This window comes from Acanthisitta chloris, unplaced genomic scaffold (genome assembly GCF_000695815.1).
Source record: "Acanthisitta chloris isolate BGI_N310 unplaced genomic scaffold, ASM69581v1 scaffold17456, whole genome shotgun sequence".
In the NCBI taxonomy this organism is placed as follows: domain Eukaryota; kingdom Metazoa; phylum Chordata; class Aves; order Passeriformes; family Acanthisittidae; genus Acanthisitta; species Acanthisitta chloris.
Genome location: NW_008676639.1, coordinates 1 through 15488, shown reverse-complemented (window position 1 = coordinate 15488; position 15488 = coordinate 1). Strand labels below are relative to the sequence as shown.

The following is a 15488-nucleotide window of genomic DNA, read 5'->3' as shown; positions in this document are numbered from 1 at the left end:
TAGCTGCTGATATCAAGCTTTTCAGCCTTTCTTCACGCACAGCACAAAGTCTTCACTTCTGGACGCTTAGGACACCTACGTGGGGTTCTCCATTAATCACTAAATGTACCACAGATGCAAGAAAGGCACAGCACAGGCAAGCTGCAACTACTTGTGAAACTTGGAAAACATTTCTAGTTGAATAATGCATTATATGTTCCTTGCAGTTAAGCAGAAATCTGCAGCTCTTTAAGTACATGCTGTAGGATTTGTTTCCAACCTTTTATATTAAAATGAGGTCTTCTACAAAACACTACATCTGAAGCTGGCTAGCTTGTAACAGAAACAAGTGGTTTACTGATTTTTCTCTTCTCACTTCCCTCCCCCCTGCCCCCCCAACAACATATTATTTACAATATGTACTAAAAGCAAAACAAAAATCCACGTCTGTACATGGAAAAGCTTTACCGGCATTCGTGATGCTCCTTGATAATAGAACTAAAGGCGTTCTGATGTAAACTTGTCTTCACTCTCTTTTCCCTTTGTCTTCTGTTGCAAAACCAAACTCTCACAACTTCTTTCTCAAGATTGAGCCCCTCAGCCATCCTCATAATTTCCTGAGAAGAAGGCTTACTTTGTTCTCCAAAGTGTCTTTCTAGGGCTTCTTTGGCAGCGATACTGGGTAAAGGGATAAAATTTCACCTTTAAAAACTTTCCTGTACATTCAGGCTCTTACCACTAAAAGTACCTTGTAGTTCTTTGCTGACATGAACAGCATGACATTGTGCAGAATTTCAGCACAGAGTAAAAGGCAGAACTAGCTTCAAGTTCAGTGCAAATTCAGTGTCAGTCATAGAATATTTGTTCTCCCTGAGGTCATCTAGGAGATACAGCTGCTAGCTTGTCATTAACAGAGTCACAGGAATTGGAACAAGCCTGACCACCTATTCTGCCCCAGTCACAGCTGTGTTGTAGGGGTTCAGCAAATGCACATCAGTGGGGTTACGCAGTTGTATCAAATCATTTGGGTTTATACTGGAGAACAGCTCCATCATTTATGATTGGGAACTGCTGTGTGTTATGTCAAGTTCTGCATCTCACTTTGTTGTAGAGAGAGCCCTAGAGTATGGCTAGAAATCACAGAGACTATGGCAAGCTGTTTTAGCAATCATCACGTTTTCCAAAACTTTGCCTTAATCTATTCCTCAGAGTCAGCAGCGACCAAGGTTCAGTGGTTCATTAAACAAAATCATTTAATACTATTATTTTTTTCTTATTGTCGGATAGAATTTGCTTTCCGTTTGTGTTGCATATTCTCAGAAAACACGGAGCACCTGCGACCTGCTCGTGTGCCACCGGGGACGCATCCAGAACAGCTTCGCCAGTAGCTGTAATTTCTTTGGACACAAGAGGGCACTTCATGCATTATTCTGGAGGTGAAGTGCAGTTATTTCTTCTGCAGAAATACACACAGTATCCGCTGGAGTTCTAGTTATTTCATTACTTCATCTGTGTTATGTTGTTGATCTTTCATTTACAGGTCAATTTTGCAATATTTTCTAATGTTACCAAAACTATCTGCACACACAGAAGTAGAGAAACATCATTATTTTTACTAACAGCTTCTTCTTAAGCTTTGAGCAAAGTATAAAATAAAATAGTTTCCACAAATTCAAATTAAGTAGTCTCTGGGTATGACTAATCTAATTTAGTTTATGGTACTTTTGTTTTACCATTAGTTTGCCTTTAAACACTCAAAAAGAATGGCTAAGAGTAAGGGTACATGGTTCAAATAAACCCATCTCCCTGTTTAGTTTCAGGTCCTTAAACTGAGGTCCTATATGACTTCAAAGGAGTAATTAATATTTTCTTACTAGACAGTCTCAATCTTTTCAGTTATCTGTGCCCTTGACAACCTGCCAGATTTGATACTCCCAGTGCATCAGAGTAAGATGCAAAAGCAGGAATAATTTAAAAATGCTTAATATGAGGACTGATTTTTTCAATACTTGTTAAAAAACACCACCAAACCCCACAATGTTAGATGATCAGTCTCCAGTGGGTTCCTCCAGCCAGGGGAAAACAACCAGGATAGAGATGCTCTCAACTCACAGCTCTCATGCAGTCCATACTGCACAAACTGGGCAAGGTCTTGGCACTGATGCTCAAGTCCTTATTGGCCTGTAGAGAAGCTGAGAGGAGAAACTAGCCTTTTAAGGGCAAAGCTTCATCCCTTGTGAGATGCTGAGATGAGCTGTGAAGCACTTTCCCTCCCAAATTCACTCCTAATTGAGAAGCATCCCTTCAAAGGAATACTTAATTCAAAAGTCAGAGAGAAATAACAGTTATTTTGTTCGTTATATCAAGGGCAGTATGATTGCATCCCAAAGTTCTGAGGGATTTGGCAGATGTTGCCAAGCCACTCTCCGTGATATTTGAAAAGCCATGGAAGCCAGGTGAAGTGCCCAGCGTATGGAAAAAGGGAAACATTACGCCCATTTTTAAAAAAGGTAGAAAAGAGGACCCTGGGAACTACCGATCTGTCAGCCTCACCTCTGTGCTTGGGAAAATCATGGAACAGATCCTTCTAGAAGCTATGTTAAGGCACGTGGAGGACAGGGAGGTGATTCGGTATGGCTTCACCAAGGGCAAGTCCTGCCTGACCAACCTAGTGGCTTTCTACAATGGAGTGACTCCATCAGTGGACAAGCGAAAGTCTACAGATGTCATTTATCTGGAATTTTATAAGGTTTTTGAAATGCTTCCCCACAGCGTCCTCTCTAAATTGGATTTGATGGGTGGACTGTTTGGTGGATGAGAAACTGGTTGAATGGTAGCATCCTGAGAGTAGTGGTCAATGACTCAGGGCCCCAGTGGTCATCAGTGACAAGTGGTGTCTCTCCAGGGTACATGTTGGGACCAGTGTTATTTAATATCTTCATTAATGACATAGCCAAAGGGATTGAGTGCACCCTCAGCAACTTTGCTGATGACACCAAGCTGAGTGGTGTGGTTGACACATCTGAAGCACAGGATGACATCCAAAGGGACCTGCACAAGCTTAAAAAGTGGACCTATGGGAATTTCATAAGGCCCAACAAGGCCATATGCAAGGTCCTGCACCTGGGTTGGGGCAATCCCCAATATCAATATAGGCTGGGGCATGAAAGGATTGAAAGGAGCCCTGAGAAGGCTTAAGGGATATCAGTGGATGAAAAGCTGCACATGAACCAGCGACATGCACTTGCAGTCTGGAAAGCCAACCATGTCCTGGACTACATCAAAGGGTTGAAAGAAGTGACTCTCCCATTCTACTCTGCTCTCATGACTCTCATGTGGGTGGTGAAACACTGGAACAGGTTGCCCAGAGAGGTGGTAGATGATCCACCCGTGGAAGTGTTCAAGGCCAGGTTGGATGGGGCTCTGAGCAACCTGGTCTAGTGGAAGGTGTCCCTGCCCATGATGGAGGTTTGGTAACTAGATAATCCTTAAAGGTTCCTTCCAACACAAACCATTCTATGATCCTATGACTCAAAAAATAAATCTTAAGCTGAATGCAAGAGGAAAAGGTACATGGTATGGCTGTGAGAAAATAGAGCTGCCTACATCTCTGTGAGGTTGCACTGCACATCAGGACTGATCCCTGTTCAAGGAAGAGACAGTTAACTACAACTGGTGGGGCCCAACAGCACCAGAGTTATGCTCAGAGGCAGTCAAATTCCCTTCCTGTAGAAGAATACTAAAGCTCCTTAGATGCCACCTGACTGAATTCAACTTTAACAAAGGTTACAAGAGTCTGGGATATCTAAAGGAGAAGGAAGTACCCCCATACTGTCATTTTACCTTTTTGGTAAATTATGATTGGCCAGCCTACTTGATTTCCATAGGGAGTGAAGGCTAGATAAATGGTAGATGTTGGCCACTACAGGCATGAGAAACAAGAGGATGTTCCCAGAACAACTCCCTTTATTCCCTTTAAATCATTAAAGTGTTTCTTTGGGAACTTTGAAAAATCTGGTGATAGGGGATAGGGACAGGGATGCAATATTACATGTAAAAGCTTTCCCTCAAACTGGAAGTTTGAGATCTGTGAAAGATCACAGTTCTCTAGCAAATTCATATGTTTTTTCTATTATATCAAAATTTATATTTATTTATTCATAGAATAATAGAATCATCAAGGCCAGAGGAGACCTCCAAGATCATCAAGTCCAACTATTAACCTGCCACTCTGCTATAACCTTTAAACCCTAAACCATATCTTTCAGCACCAGATCTAGATGACTCTGAAACACTTCTAGGTATGGTGACTCCACCACCTCCCTGGGCAATCTATTCCAATGCTTGACCACTCTATAAGTGAAAAAAAAATTCATTATAGCTAATCTAAATCTCCCCTGTCTCAGCTTATGAATTGCATTATTTAGGTATAATAAATAAATTTTGATGTAAAAACCTCCCAAAATGAAAACAAGGGTGCTCTGATACCTAACTCATTATACAGAAATAATAAAATTTTGACAGAATTGTAATAACATATCTTTTTATATACAAGTGGGTTGCTGAAAAAAGTCTTTGATTAGGAAAAGTAGTATCTTTGGAATGAATTGTGGGTCTGGAGGGTTGTGCTGTTATTTTTCACTGGAATGTTTCAAAATAGTGAAATTTTTAGAAACAACAGCTGTAGGTATTCACTAATAGAAAATAACACTTTGATTTTGAACAGAAGAAAAAGAAGCATCTTAGCCAAAGTGGTTTCTAACATGCAATGCCCTAAATAATTATTACCTTATGGTGGTTCTGCGCTTCCTCTTCCGTTCATTTACTCCAACCTTTTCATTGTATAAAGCTGTATTAAAAACCAGAACAAAACCTGGCAGTTACATTCCACAGGGAATGAAAAACAAGCACAATCATCTCCAGAAAAATAGTCACTGTCTTTGAAGAGAGAAGAAAGAATTAACAGACAATGCTTCTGACTAAGAGGAGAATCACACATACGATCTTTTCTTTGTTTAGGATGCTTGATCATTGTTTTATCCCCAGTGATAAATGGTTATAAGTAAAAATGGTGTGCCACCAAGTAAAGATGCAAACAGCACTGGCTCTGTGGCTACACACCTGTGGAGCTGTACTTTATCCACTCCTGTGACATACCTTGTTCCTCCTGCCTGTGGGGTAAGATCTAGGGAGATGAAGTCCATTTCCTTACCCCTTGGTTATCTCATCTTCTCATCTCTTCTTCAGAAATACAGCCTTGGCACCCAATGTCATTTATTCATCTGCCTCATCCACCTCACTTTCTGATGGACAAGTCCCCCCCTTGCTTCTCAGAGGCCACTGCCTGCACACATCCTGCCTCAGGGCATCAGCACCTACTCCCCACTGTAGACCCCTTACAAGCAATTGTTGCAATGTACCAGCCACATTAGGTTTCTGGCATAGTTGCAGGGGAAAGAAGCTTTCTACATTTGGTTCAAAGGAAGCTGAAGTATGTGGCAGAAGCAGCTGTTTAACAATGTTTCCTACTGTTGAATACAATGGCAAATCCAAAAAAGTAGTGTTAAGATAATCTTCTCTTTGTTCCCATGCTTGGCAAGTGCTGCACAGTGACAGTGCTGGCTTTCACTGTCACCTCCAGGCACAGTGCTTCTCAGCATCACTATTCATCCAGCTGAAAAACCTGTTCTTTAAGGCAACTACTTCCTTTAAGTCAGCCAACCTGTCCTAAAGTACTTTTTGCACAGTGAACCCCACGACTCCTCCTGCAACTGGAAATTAACTGGGAAAAAGGAAGGGCATCTTCTGGCAGCAAAAGGGTCACAACAAAAAAACTCTATACCATGCTATTCTTCTTCAAGGTTTAAAGACCACTGCTGCAGCTGAACTCAAATCCTTTTTCCCGTGGCTATATCTCATATGCCAGAGGTCAGAAGGAAGACTCCTTTGCTAGTGAAGTGTACACTGCTACTGCCAGGAATGAGCTGTCCTGCAGATCCTAATAACAGCTCTGACCTATACTACAGGATTGCAGTTAGCTTGCTGGATAAGACTAAAGAGATTTCTTTCAGCAGTCCAAGCGATGTTTCTGCTATTCTGTACCCTCCCCTTCTTGCTCACCCAAATAAATAATAACTAAAATTTAATACAAGCACGCGTTAGCATTGTAAGCTGTTAAAATAAAAACTTTAGTCTATGGAAGATGTGTACTAGTCCTTGAACATTATATATGGGATTCTGGTTTAAGTGCAAATCAATATTTAGAGAATTTCAATTATCTACCTCCTACTTGTTCTGCTTCCTCCAGCCACTTGGACAGTATTGATTTCAGTTTGCATGCGTTCTTGAAACTCAGCTGCAAGTTTTCAAACCGGCAAATAGTCGTTTGGCTGAATTCAGAGCCATGCACAGCGGCCAGTGCTTCTCCAACATTAGTTTGTGTATAACCTGACAAAAACAAAGAGAAAAAAGTGACTTTGAAGCTCTCTACAAAGGGTTACTTTCCCTGAGATGCTTAGCCCTTTGCTGCTGACTCTTGTGGACAGCGTGTTCTTGCAGTGCATTCAGGATGGACTTTCTGCAGAGGTCTCTGTGTCTGACTGGGCTTACCTCAGAGATGTGTTCAGTCCACTAATTCCAGTGGAGTTTTACACTGATTTAGTGGAGTTTTACACTCCAAAAATAAGGATTTTAAAAGGATCCAGATACCCTGTATCTTTCCCTCTGTAGAAGGTGTAAGGGCAATAAGCTAACCCCTAGGAGTACTGCTTGTCTCCTGTCAGTTCTCACGCAGACACTGACTTTGTATCAGCATCTCCTTGTTCAGTGCTCTGAATGTGTATCTGCCATGTTTAGAGGGCTGGATCATCATCCTCTCTTTCTGCCTCTGTGCCAAAACAGGCAGCATTTCTTTAGATGCCTAATGTCTCACGAGACAGCTTTTTACCTCAATTTTCTTTGCATTAACTCTGTCTTTCTGTCTCAGACCCACAGCCCATATTAACTCTGTCTTCCCTTGTAAAGCACAACCTCAGATTAGTTTTCCTCTGCACATTGCATTTTTCCCACCAGAGCATTAAGCCCAGTCTTGCAGGCTCTGTGTCATTTGTTTGCATCAAAGGAAGTTTTGTTCTTTCAAAAATTCAGGATGAAGATGCAGAGATTAACAATATGGGACCTCACAAATGCTTTCAATTGTTGTGGCTGATGTCAAATACGTGATATACAGAAAAATGAACCAGGTTGCAAATATTTTTTAAACCTTAATTATTTTTTTTATTTCAGTTTAGGCTGCAAATGGAACACATTGGCTTTCTAGCTGTTGAGATAGTGCATAGATACCTCTAAGAACCTTCTAATTTTTTAAAATTTATAAAAGTAGAAGGATTCACTGTGATTCTAATGTAATGTTGTCAGTGACAACATCAAAATTATATCGCTTCAGAGCACCCAGTGGGCTGAATCTGCATTGTTGGATGTTATTTTTTTCTTTCAGTACAGTTCAAGCAAGGATGAGACAGGCTATTACATTGCTAAGTACCTCTGTTTCCTACAGGTGAGAAAGACAGGGCTCAGCCCACCTCTGTCCCCACTAAGATTGTCAGTGAAAGAGAAGCAGCTTGCATGAGTCCCAGTAGTTATCAGACAGCAATAAAGATATCACTTGCTGCTATACCTGTGACTTGGCACAAGAAAATAAACCAGGAAGAGAAACTTCCTACTGGTGTGAAAGGTTTTCCGTGGATGTCACCCATTGTATACTGAAATTACACCATCAGATAAAACAACTTCATGGGGAGGAGGATGGGTATGAGAGGTTAGAGCATGTGCTGCCCTCAGCTGCAGATAATTTGGAGCTGTGCAAAATATTGCGTCTGCTACTGAATGTAATTTATTGAACAGCAATAATTTTCTCTGCACTTAAGACAAATAATTTAAGGGCAGGAAAGTTTAAAGTCCCTTTTTGCATACTAAGTTGCAGAAAGCTGAAGTTAATTAATTCCATGCAAGTCTTCTAGGAATGGAAAAAGTTTGGCAATGCAAGGCACGATTAGAGTTATGATCAGACAACTGCAGAGGCCAGACCATAAAACACTCGGAAGTAAATGGGCTTTCACTGGAATTTTTCAGCCTTTTGTTCACGGACATAAAGCACATACCCAGCTTAATTCTCCTCAGCTTAAATTCATTAGCAAATTTCTCCAGTTCTCTGATTTCAGGGGAGTCCATGTCGATGGGGTCTTCGACAGACTTGCTTTTTCTGCGGAACTCCTGCTTGAAGTCTGTGGTGGTGGGGTCATCTGTGAGGAGGGACTGGTGCATGGGTGTGAAGCCGTGGCCCAGGGCACAGGAACTGGCACTCAGGGCATGCTCCGGGAATTTATAAAGGCAAGGGGTCAGACTACCTGAGCAACACCAAAGAGAAAGCTCAGTACAGTTATTCTCTACCACTACACAATAAAAGTCTCCCTTCACCATCTCATAATCCATGTCTGTAATATTTATTATATAAACATAGGTAAAAGTATCCAAGAGTGAGGATCTCCTAGTAGATACAGTCTCTTTATTGTCCCAACACAAGAAAACCGATCAAGAGCCACTTTCAGTGGCCACAGCCATTCTACTAGTTAACAAACTATGAAAGACTTAAACAAAATGGTAAATGGTCTAAACTTAAACAAATAAAAATCCAAGGTCTAAACTGGAATTAAGTGGCACAGTTAGATTGATGGATCTATGTTATTTTGAGCCATCTTAAATTTGCCAGTCATTGTTTTCTGGTGTGAAGAATATTTCCATGCAAATACAATTTGATGTTCAGATAAGTTATTATCTTGGCTTAGCTTCAGCACAAAATTTCTTTGAGAAAAGTAGACAGGCAAGAGCTCAAAGAAGAAAAACACAAAAGCCAGAACACATTCAGTATGATCTTTCTGGCTTAAAAAGACATCCTTCAAGGACAAAACAGATCTTACACTACTTTTTATTCACAAATATCAGGTTTAACAAGGACATTCAGTTAAGAGGCTGTTTTTTTTGCTAGATATTGGACACAGAGCTAATGAGTCTCTGACCTAAAGGAGGGGTGGGAGGAATCATTGGAGAAATATCAACCCTTTTCAGTGTATCTGAACAGCCAGTAAATTCTAGGTTTTTAGGGCATCCTTCCTAATTTTCTAAATTACATAAAACTTTGTAGAAGAACTCAGAACTTCATTAACCTCCCACTGCTTCCTTCATTTATTAAAGTTAGGGTTGTCTTCGCTGCCCTGATTGCTCTCATCAGTGCTGGAGGTTCTAATCCCATAGGATTATTTTATACACTTCATACAGGAAAACCACAGAAGAAAAATAAAAAAGGAAAATATTTTCTCAAAAGATAAAGAAAAAATACTTTAAAAAGGAGGACTTGCTTTGCAAGGTGCTGACACTGTTTACTACATTGGGATGGGGCATGCTGCATGTCTGTAAGATGCGAGTCTGGGAGAGGCTTGCTGAGAGCATCTCTGGAGTTGCAGGCTTGATGCCTAAAAAAAAAAAAAAAAATAGAATAAAGATGTATTTATTTTGGAATGAAAGAAAATTAACTTCTGAGCAATACATTTTAATACCTACTAATTTTCCTAGGGATCTGAACAGTGTCAGCAATGTTTGTAAAAGACACAAATGCACAACAGAATTGGAGCACTTGGACATTTGCACCCTGTGAAGGAAACCTACACTGTCCCTATGCAGCTGTATTAATCTATGCTGACTTGCTCTAATATTTCCTTCATTCTTAAATGAAATAAAATGCTGAGTTTGAATTTGGATTATCTCCAAGTCACAGTTATTTCCTGGGACTTGTGTTAATTTGGCTCGTGTCATTATTTCATTGACTACTTGAACTTGCATAGAATAACAGTTCCTCTTTCTTGCTGAACCTAGGACATGGAAAAATGAGCAGGATGCTAGCACATTCATAAGCATAAAAATCCATGATCATCTGTATGATCTGGCTGCTGCATTTAGCTATCCTTTCAGTCTGGCATAATTTTATTTATAGTTTCAGACAGGGCTTCATCAGTCCAGATACTGGTAATACACAGATATACTGGTTATAGCATTTAGCTATCCTTTCAGTCTGGCATCATTTTATTTATAGTTTCAGCCAGGGCTTCATCAGTCCAGATACTGGTTGTACACAGATATACTGGTTATGTCACTCCTGGTCCCTCAAAAAGTCATAATCACCATGGGAAGTGGACATAGGTGAGCAAAAAGAGCAGCATTTCCCTAGTCTTGTAGAGAGACATGAGACACACAGTGACTTCACAAGAGATGCAGAGGTTTGGGGAAACACTGGGCACTGACTCCTAAATGCCTAACCTTTTTTCTAGTGCCTTAATCCACATCCTGTCTTCTTTAAACAATTGTATTGGATTGGTCCCTCTAAAGGAAAACTGACTAAAATCAACATGGTAATAGCTCAGCCAGTTAAGGGTTGGTGTCTTACCTGCCATCACCCCATAGGTAGATGTTTGATTTCCATAATGACATGAGGGCACAGAGTAATGAAGTCCTGCCAACGTGTGTCCCAGCGTTGTCATGGCAAAGTGGATACAAAAGCATATACAAATTTGGATCAAAGACAAAACAGATGGGACTGGTAAGAAAACATATGAGGATTCAAGACACAGCCTTTAAATTCAGGCAGACAGTGCCCTTGTGCACAGATTCAGTGTGCATTCAGCAAGCATTTAACTCTGCAAGTCCAGACAGTTAGCCAGGTCACAGCAGGTAAAACTGCCAGTATAAATACAGAGGTACCCTCTCAACCAAGAAAAGAAATTGTCATGCTGTGGTCTTGATGCATTGTTTTTATTATAATCTATGGGCATAACCTGGTTGACACATACTTTTGAACAAGGAAAGCATTGAACTCTCAAGGAGGAGACTGGTCTCTCTCCTCACACAACTTCCACACACTGTTTCATTCAGTCTTACATAAAAACTAATTCTATTTTCTCAGAAAATTGCTCCCCTTCGCTGCCATGCAAACCCCACAGGGCACAAAGACAGCAAGGAAGGCAGTATTTTATGCATGCCTAAGACCTGAGTTTCCAAAGACAGCAGTTTGGGACATTTGTTATGAGGCATCCAGAAGTCACAACTTTTTAAGTGCCAAGCCACAAAAAACCACATTTGAGTGCTTTGGCAAAGTGGTAGGGAAACAGGACAACAGATTATGGGCTTTTCTAAAATCTTAGGCATAAGTAAACATTTTCCATCACCAGAAGCAACAAACACACAATAAATTTATCTCTAGTGTTCTCACAGGGGTATTTCAGGTCTGTGCTCAGTAATAGCCAGTGCCTGAAGAATTAGACCATTTTTTACTGAATGCAAAATGAGAGATACGGCTGTTTATTACATATAGGTACGAATAAAAATGCATATACTGTCCCCTCTAACAACTGCTATAAAACATAATATTAAAAATTAATGTTCATGAACATTCAGACATGTAAATTTGCAATTTAGAGAACGCATTCCAGTTGTTCAAAATAGTACAATTAATTAGGGATTAGAATCTCTAGTTTTTATTACAGTAATCATAACAGTAAAGTGTCTTCTTTAGATACACTTATACAGATCTAAAATCACTAAGACAAACATGTTTATACTAATATAAATGCACTGGAATTAAAGCTTGCATTAATAATTCTAATTCATGTAGAGGGATGCAACATTTCTGTTGAAGTAAGACCTAAGTGTTTACTGGTTGTTTTTTTCAATTATTTCGTGATCCACAGACTATAATTTTTATTCATAAAATAATAATTTTCAACCTGCTAATAAAGGTATAAAATTAAAGAGTGAAGGCAATGCTATGTAAATAAATAATAACTATTAAAGTATTGAAAACACTGATGAACATCAGCTGAATGACATGGCATTGTATTTGAACAGAAGTATATTCATCTCTCTAGTGCTGTAGAATTGTTACATGTGTTTCAAAAAATTTAAAATAAGTTATTATTCAAAATTCTTTCACTGTTATATTGTGCACAAATTCTCCTTAGATGCTTTCACCAGACTGACATTGTTTATTACAATTTCTGAATCTATGTATGAAATTTGTAAATCTTTACTCATTATAGTTAGCACCCTCTGTCACTGCTTTCACAGGGTCATTTTTTCCCATTTTTTCACAGGGTTAGACGTGTTTTTACAGGGTCATTTGCTAGAATTGATCTTGCAATCAAAATTTCTAGCGGTTGCAGTGGCATTTGTCCTTGGGTGGCAACTACAAAATATAAAACCTGAACCTGAAGCAGGTGAGTAAATGCTTTTGGCTGATTGTCATCATGTACTTTTTATTACAAGTCAGACAAATCTAGAAAATACTGCCATGATACAGATACATAAATCTGACCTCATACAAAATTTAAATTCACATATTCCCTACTACTATTGCTAACCAATAGCCATATTAGGATACTTTGAGCCTCTAACTTAATATATAAGCTCCTATTATCTATTACCAATGATCAGTTTTCACTACTTACATGTTTTTTCCTTTTATTAGGATGTTTTATTACCAATGCATTTCAGGAGAAAACTAGTTTCTTGTTAAGACTCTGAATAAAATTCTTACCCTAATGCAATTTCAAATAAATCAAACTACTTGATTTTCTGTTCCTGAAAGCTTTCCATCAACAATTCCTGTATTCCAGAATCCCACTTCTGCAATTTTAAGGCTGCAAGAAAACTCTCCTTCTCTTTGTCTCAGATAATTCACTGTTTACATAGTCCTAGTATTTACAGGCAACTAATTGGATTACATACACAAACACACAAAATTCAAAAATATTGACAAAGCTTCTACTATCAATTTTGAACATCCCACTTAAATCTTGAGCTTGATTCAGTATGCAATATGCTTTGCAAAGCACAATTTTTCCTTCCTTAAAGCTTCCACAAGTGATATTTAAACCTGACCTGTTTTAAATATATTTCCCCTTTAAAGTAGTTAATATTATTTTAAATTGTGGTTACATAATAAACAAACTTTTAATAAATTTACATGACACTTATCACTGAAGACCATACAGTCATAGCAACAGTGACAGTGTTTGAACCTGTCCTAAATTAGTGCATTGGTAGCCTATTTGAACCTAATCTTGTAACAAACTTAGAGAAAGTGATGTATTTAGCTAAAACACAAACATTTGTGGTTTTCCCGTTTCACTCATATGCAGAGTTTTGTGAAATTGCTTCTACTTTAACATAGTCCAAATCACACATAGCACTGACACCAAACACTTTAACTATTGCAGAACTTGATGAACATGTATCATCCAAAAGCATTACAAATCAGAGTTATTGAGAGCAAGATTATTTTTAAAAAGTACCTGTAGACACAACATTGGTGGCATGGTTAGAGACCTGCAGGCACTCTGCGGCGCTGTGATGCATTATCAGAGGCAGAGAGGGAGAAGAGTCAGAATTCAAGGGTACAAAGGTGTCAGATGAACTGAACGCTTGGCAACTCATACCCTCCAACAGGCAAGAGAGCCTCTTGTCCCCTGTTTTCTAACAGAACAGATCCCGTGAAATTAATGGCAGCTCAAAGTCTATTCCAGGCTTTTTACCTGCATATACATATACAGGAGGGATCCAGAGCACAGGGAGGTCGTGTGCAGGTATTTATACCACTAGGAAATCCCTTTATCCATTTTAATGTTCTTTTCCCAGCAATATTGCTATACTGCCATAGAGCCTCCTTCCTTCCCACACAAACACAATAGGTGTCCAATTAATGGGAGGGGCGGGGGAAGAAGAGGGAAACCAGAGACATGATTTGACAGATATTTTCAATTAGGCCTTTTGTGAAGGACAATGACCAGAAAAAAAATATATAAAAGTATCGTCTCCAAAGTCAGTAGCAACAGACAAGCAAGTTTAATGCTAAGTAGGTTTCCACAGTTAACACCTGCCTCCAAAATCTCATCCAGGCAATTGTCTGGAAGGCAAACCATCTGAGAGCTCAATCAAAAGTCTGCAAAAGTCAAGAACTTACAGTAAAATAATCTGAATCAACCTAATTCCCAGCAGTTGTACAGTGATCATTTGTCTTAACCTATGCTAGCATAAATCAGAGATGTGTAATATGGAGCAGCTGTATCCAGGAGGAAGTTTTTGAACAGATAGCTTTACATAAGCATGATGTGCTAAATGTTTATCTAAGATGAACTCTTGAAAGAGTTCAGTGTCACCTAAAACTCATTCACAGTTCCTACTCTTAATTTATGTTACTGCAGCACCTACAGTCTTCTCCAGAAGGTCCTAAGTAAAATTAGGAACTTTTCTCAGAGAAGTTATTAAATGATTTTTTTTTTTATGTTACTGCAGCACCTACAGTCTTCTCCAGAAGGCCCTAAGTAAAATCAGGAACCTTTCTCAGAGAAGTTATGAAATGATTATTTTTTTTTTGACATGAGATTGGAATTACTTTGGAGCATTAAAGAACATATAGGTTACCCTAAAAATGATGAAAATTGCTTCAGTACACCATAGTCACATATTCTATGTATATGCAATAGAGGTAGCAGCACCTACAGTCTTCTCCAGAAGGCCCTAAGTAAAATCAGGAACCTTTCTCAGAGAAGTTATGAAATGATTATTTTTTTTTTGACATGAGATTGGAATTACTTTGGAGCATTAAAGAACATATAGGTTACCCTAAAAATGATGAAAATTGCTTCAGTACACCATAGTCACATATTCTATGTATATGCAATAGAGGTAGGATGTTAATTGTTTGGGGGGTTTTCTGTTTGGCTTGGTTTGTTTTTTGTGATCAGAGATGGTTGGTCATATTTTATGTAAAGATGCTGAAAGTTTCTGTGCATTTGGTATTCCAAACTGATCCAAATATCTGAGCTAGAATTTTGACAACACAAACTTCAGATACATAAGATGGAAGCACTCGTACATGTTATTACACCATTTTTCATGTATTATTGCAGAAAAGAGTTATTGCATTGAACCATTCTGTAGAAGATTGGATATTATCTGTAAAAGTGTTTTGGGGAAGGCTGTGTCTGGGGTTATTGAGAAATTTCAGAAGAATTACTGCATATGGCAAATTGAGCATGTGCCTTAGCAGTGAGGCTCTACACTCATATCTACTATCTATATATGCACTTTCACATTGCAAAATACACAAAAACTTCAAAATACTTATTGAAATACTATGGAAGATACTGTCATCAAATGAGCTGTCACCTGTATGTCTTTGGGCTTGGTCCAATGTATACTAATATCTGTGGGTTTATATAAAAAAATTATTTTAGTCACTTTCACCTCAGGGATCCTTTTCTCCCTCAACAAGGAGCATGATACATCTACCAGGGCTTCAGTGCACAGTGCTTACTGGGGTTTTGAAGCCAAGGGAGAAAAAGAAATGCTAAGAATATTTTTGCAGCCCTTGACAAATCTTTTTTTTCTTAAATCCCAACAGG

At 38.9% G+C, this 15488-nt stretch overlaps 1 protein-coding gene across 4 annotated transcripts; it reads right to left on the bottom strand.

The window, feature by feature from the left end:
- Positions 1-443: 443 nt before the first annotated feature.
- On the bottom strand, positions 444-13518 carry POU1F1 (POU class 1 homeobox 1). 4 transcript variants are annotated; one of them, XM_009076218.1, is made up of 7 exons: positions 13377-13518; positions 10475-10624; positions 9393-9506; positions 8139-8384; positions 6262-6426; positions 4768-4828; positions 444-657 (listed from the first exon to the last, which is right to left on the bottom strand). In XM_009076218.1, the coding sequence occupies exons 1-7, from the start codon at positions 13516-13518 to the stop codon at positions 444-446; spliced, it is 1092 nt and encodes a 363-aa protein (XP_009074466.1). The 4 variants fall into 4 exon arrangements, with proteins under 4 accessions (XP_009074466.1, XP_009074467.1, XP_009074468.1 ...); XM_009076219.1 differs by having other exon boundaries at positions 10475-10540; XM_009076220.1 differs by lacking the exon at positions 9393-9506.
- Between the last annotated feature and the right edge of the window lie 1970 nt (positions 13519-15488).

Coding starts and splice junctions, on each gene's coding strand:
- POU1F1 (XM_009076218.1), bottom strand. CDS start 13,518: ATGAGTTGCCAAGCGTTCAGTTCATCTGACACCTTTGTACCCTTGAAT. Junction 6,427..8,138: donor GCTGAGGAGAATTAAGCTGG/GTATGTGCTTTA, acceptor TGTTTTTGTCAG/GTTATACACAAACTAATGTT. Junction 658..4,767: donor AAGCGCAGAACCACCATAAG/GTAATAATTATT, acceptor CCCTTTACCCAG/TATCGCTGCCAAAGAAGCCC.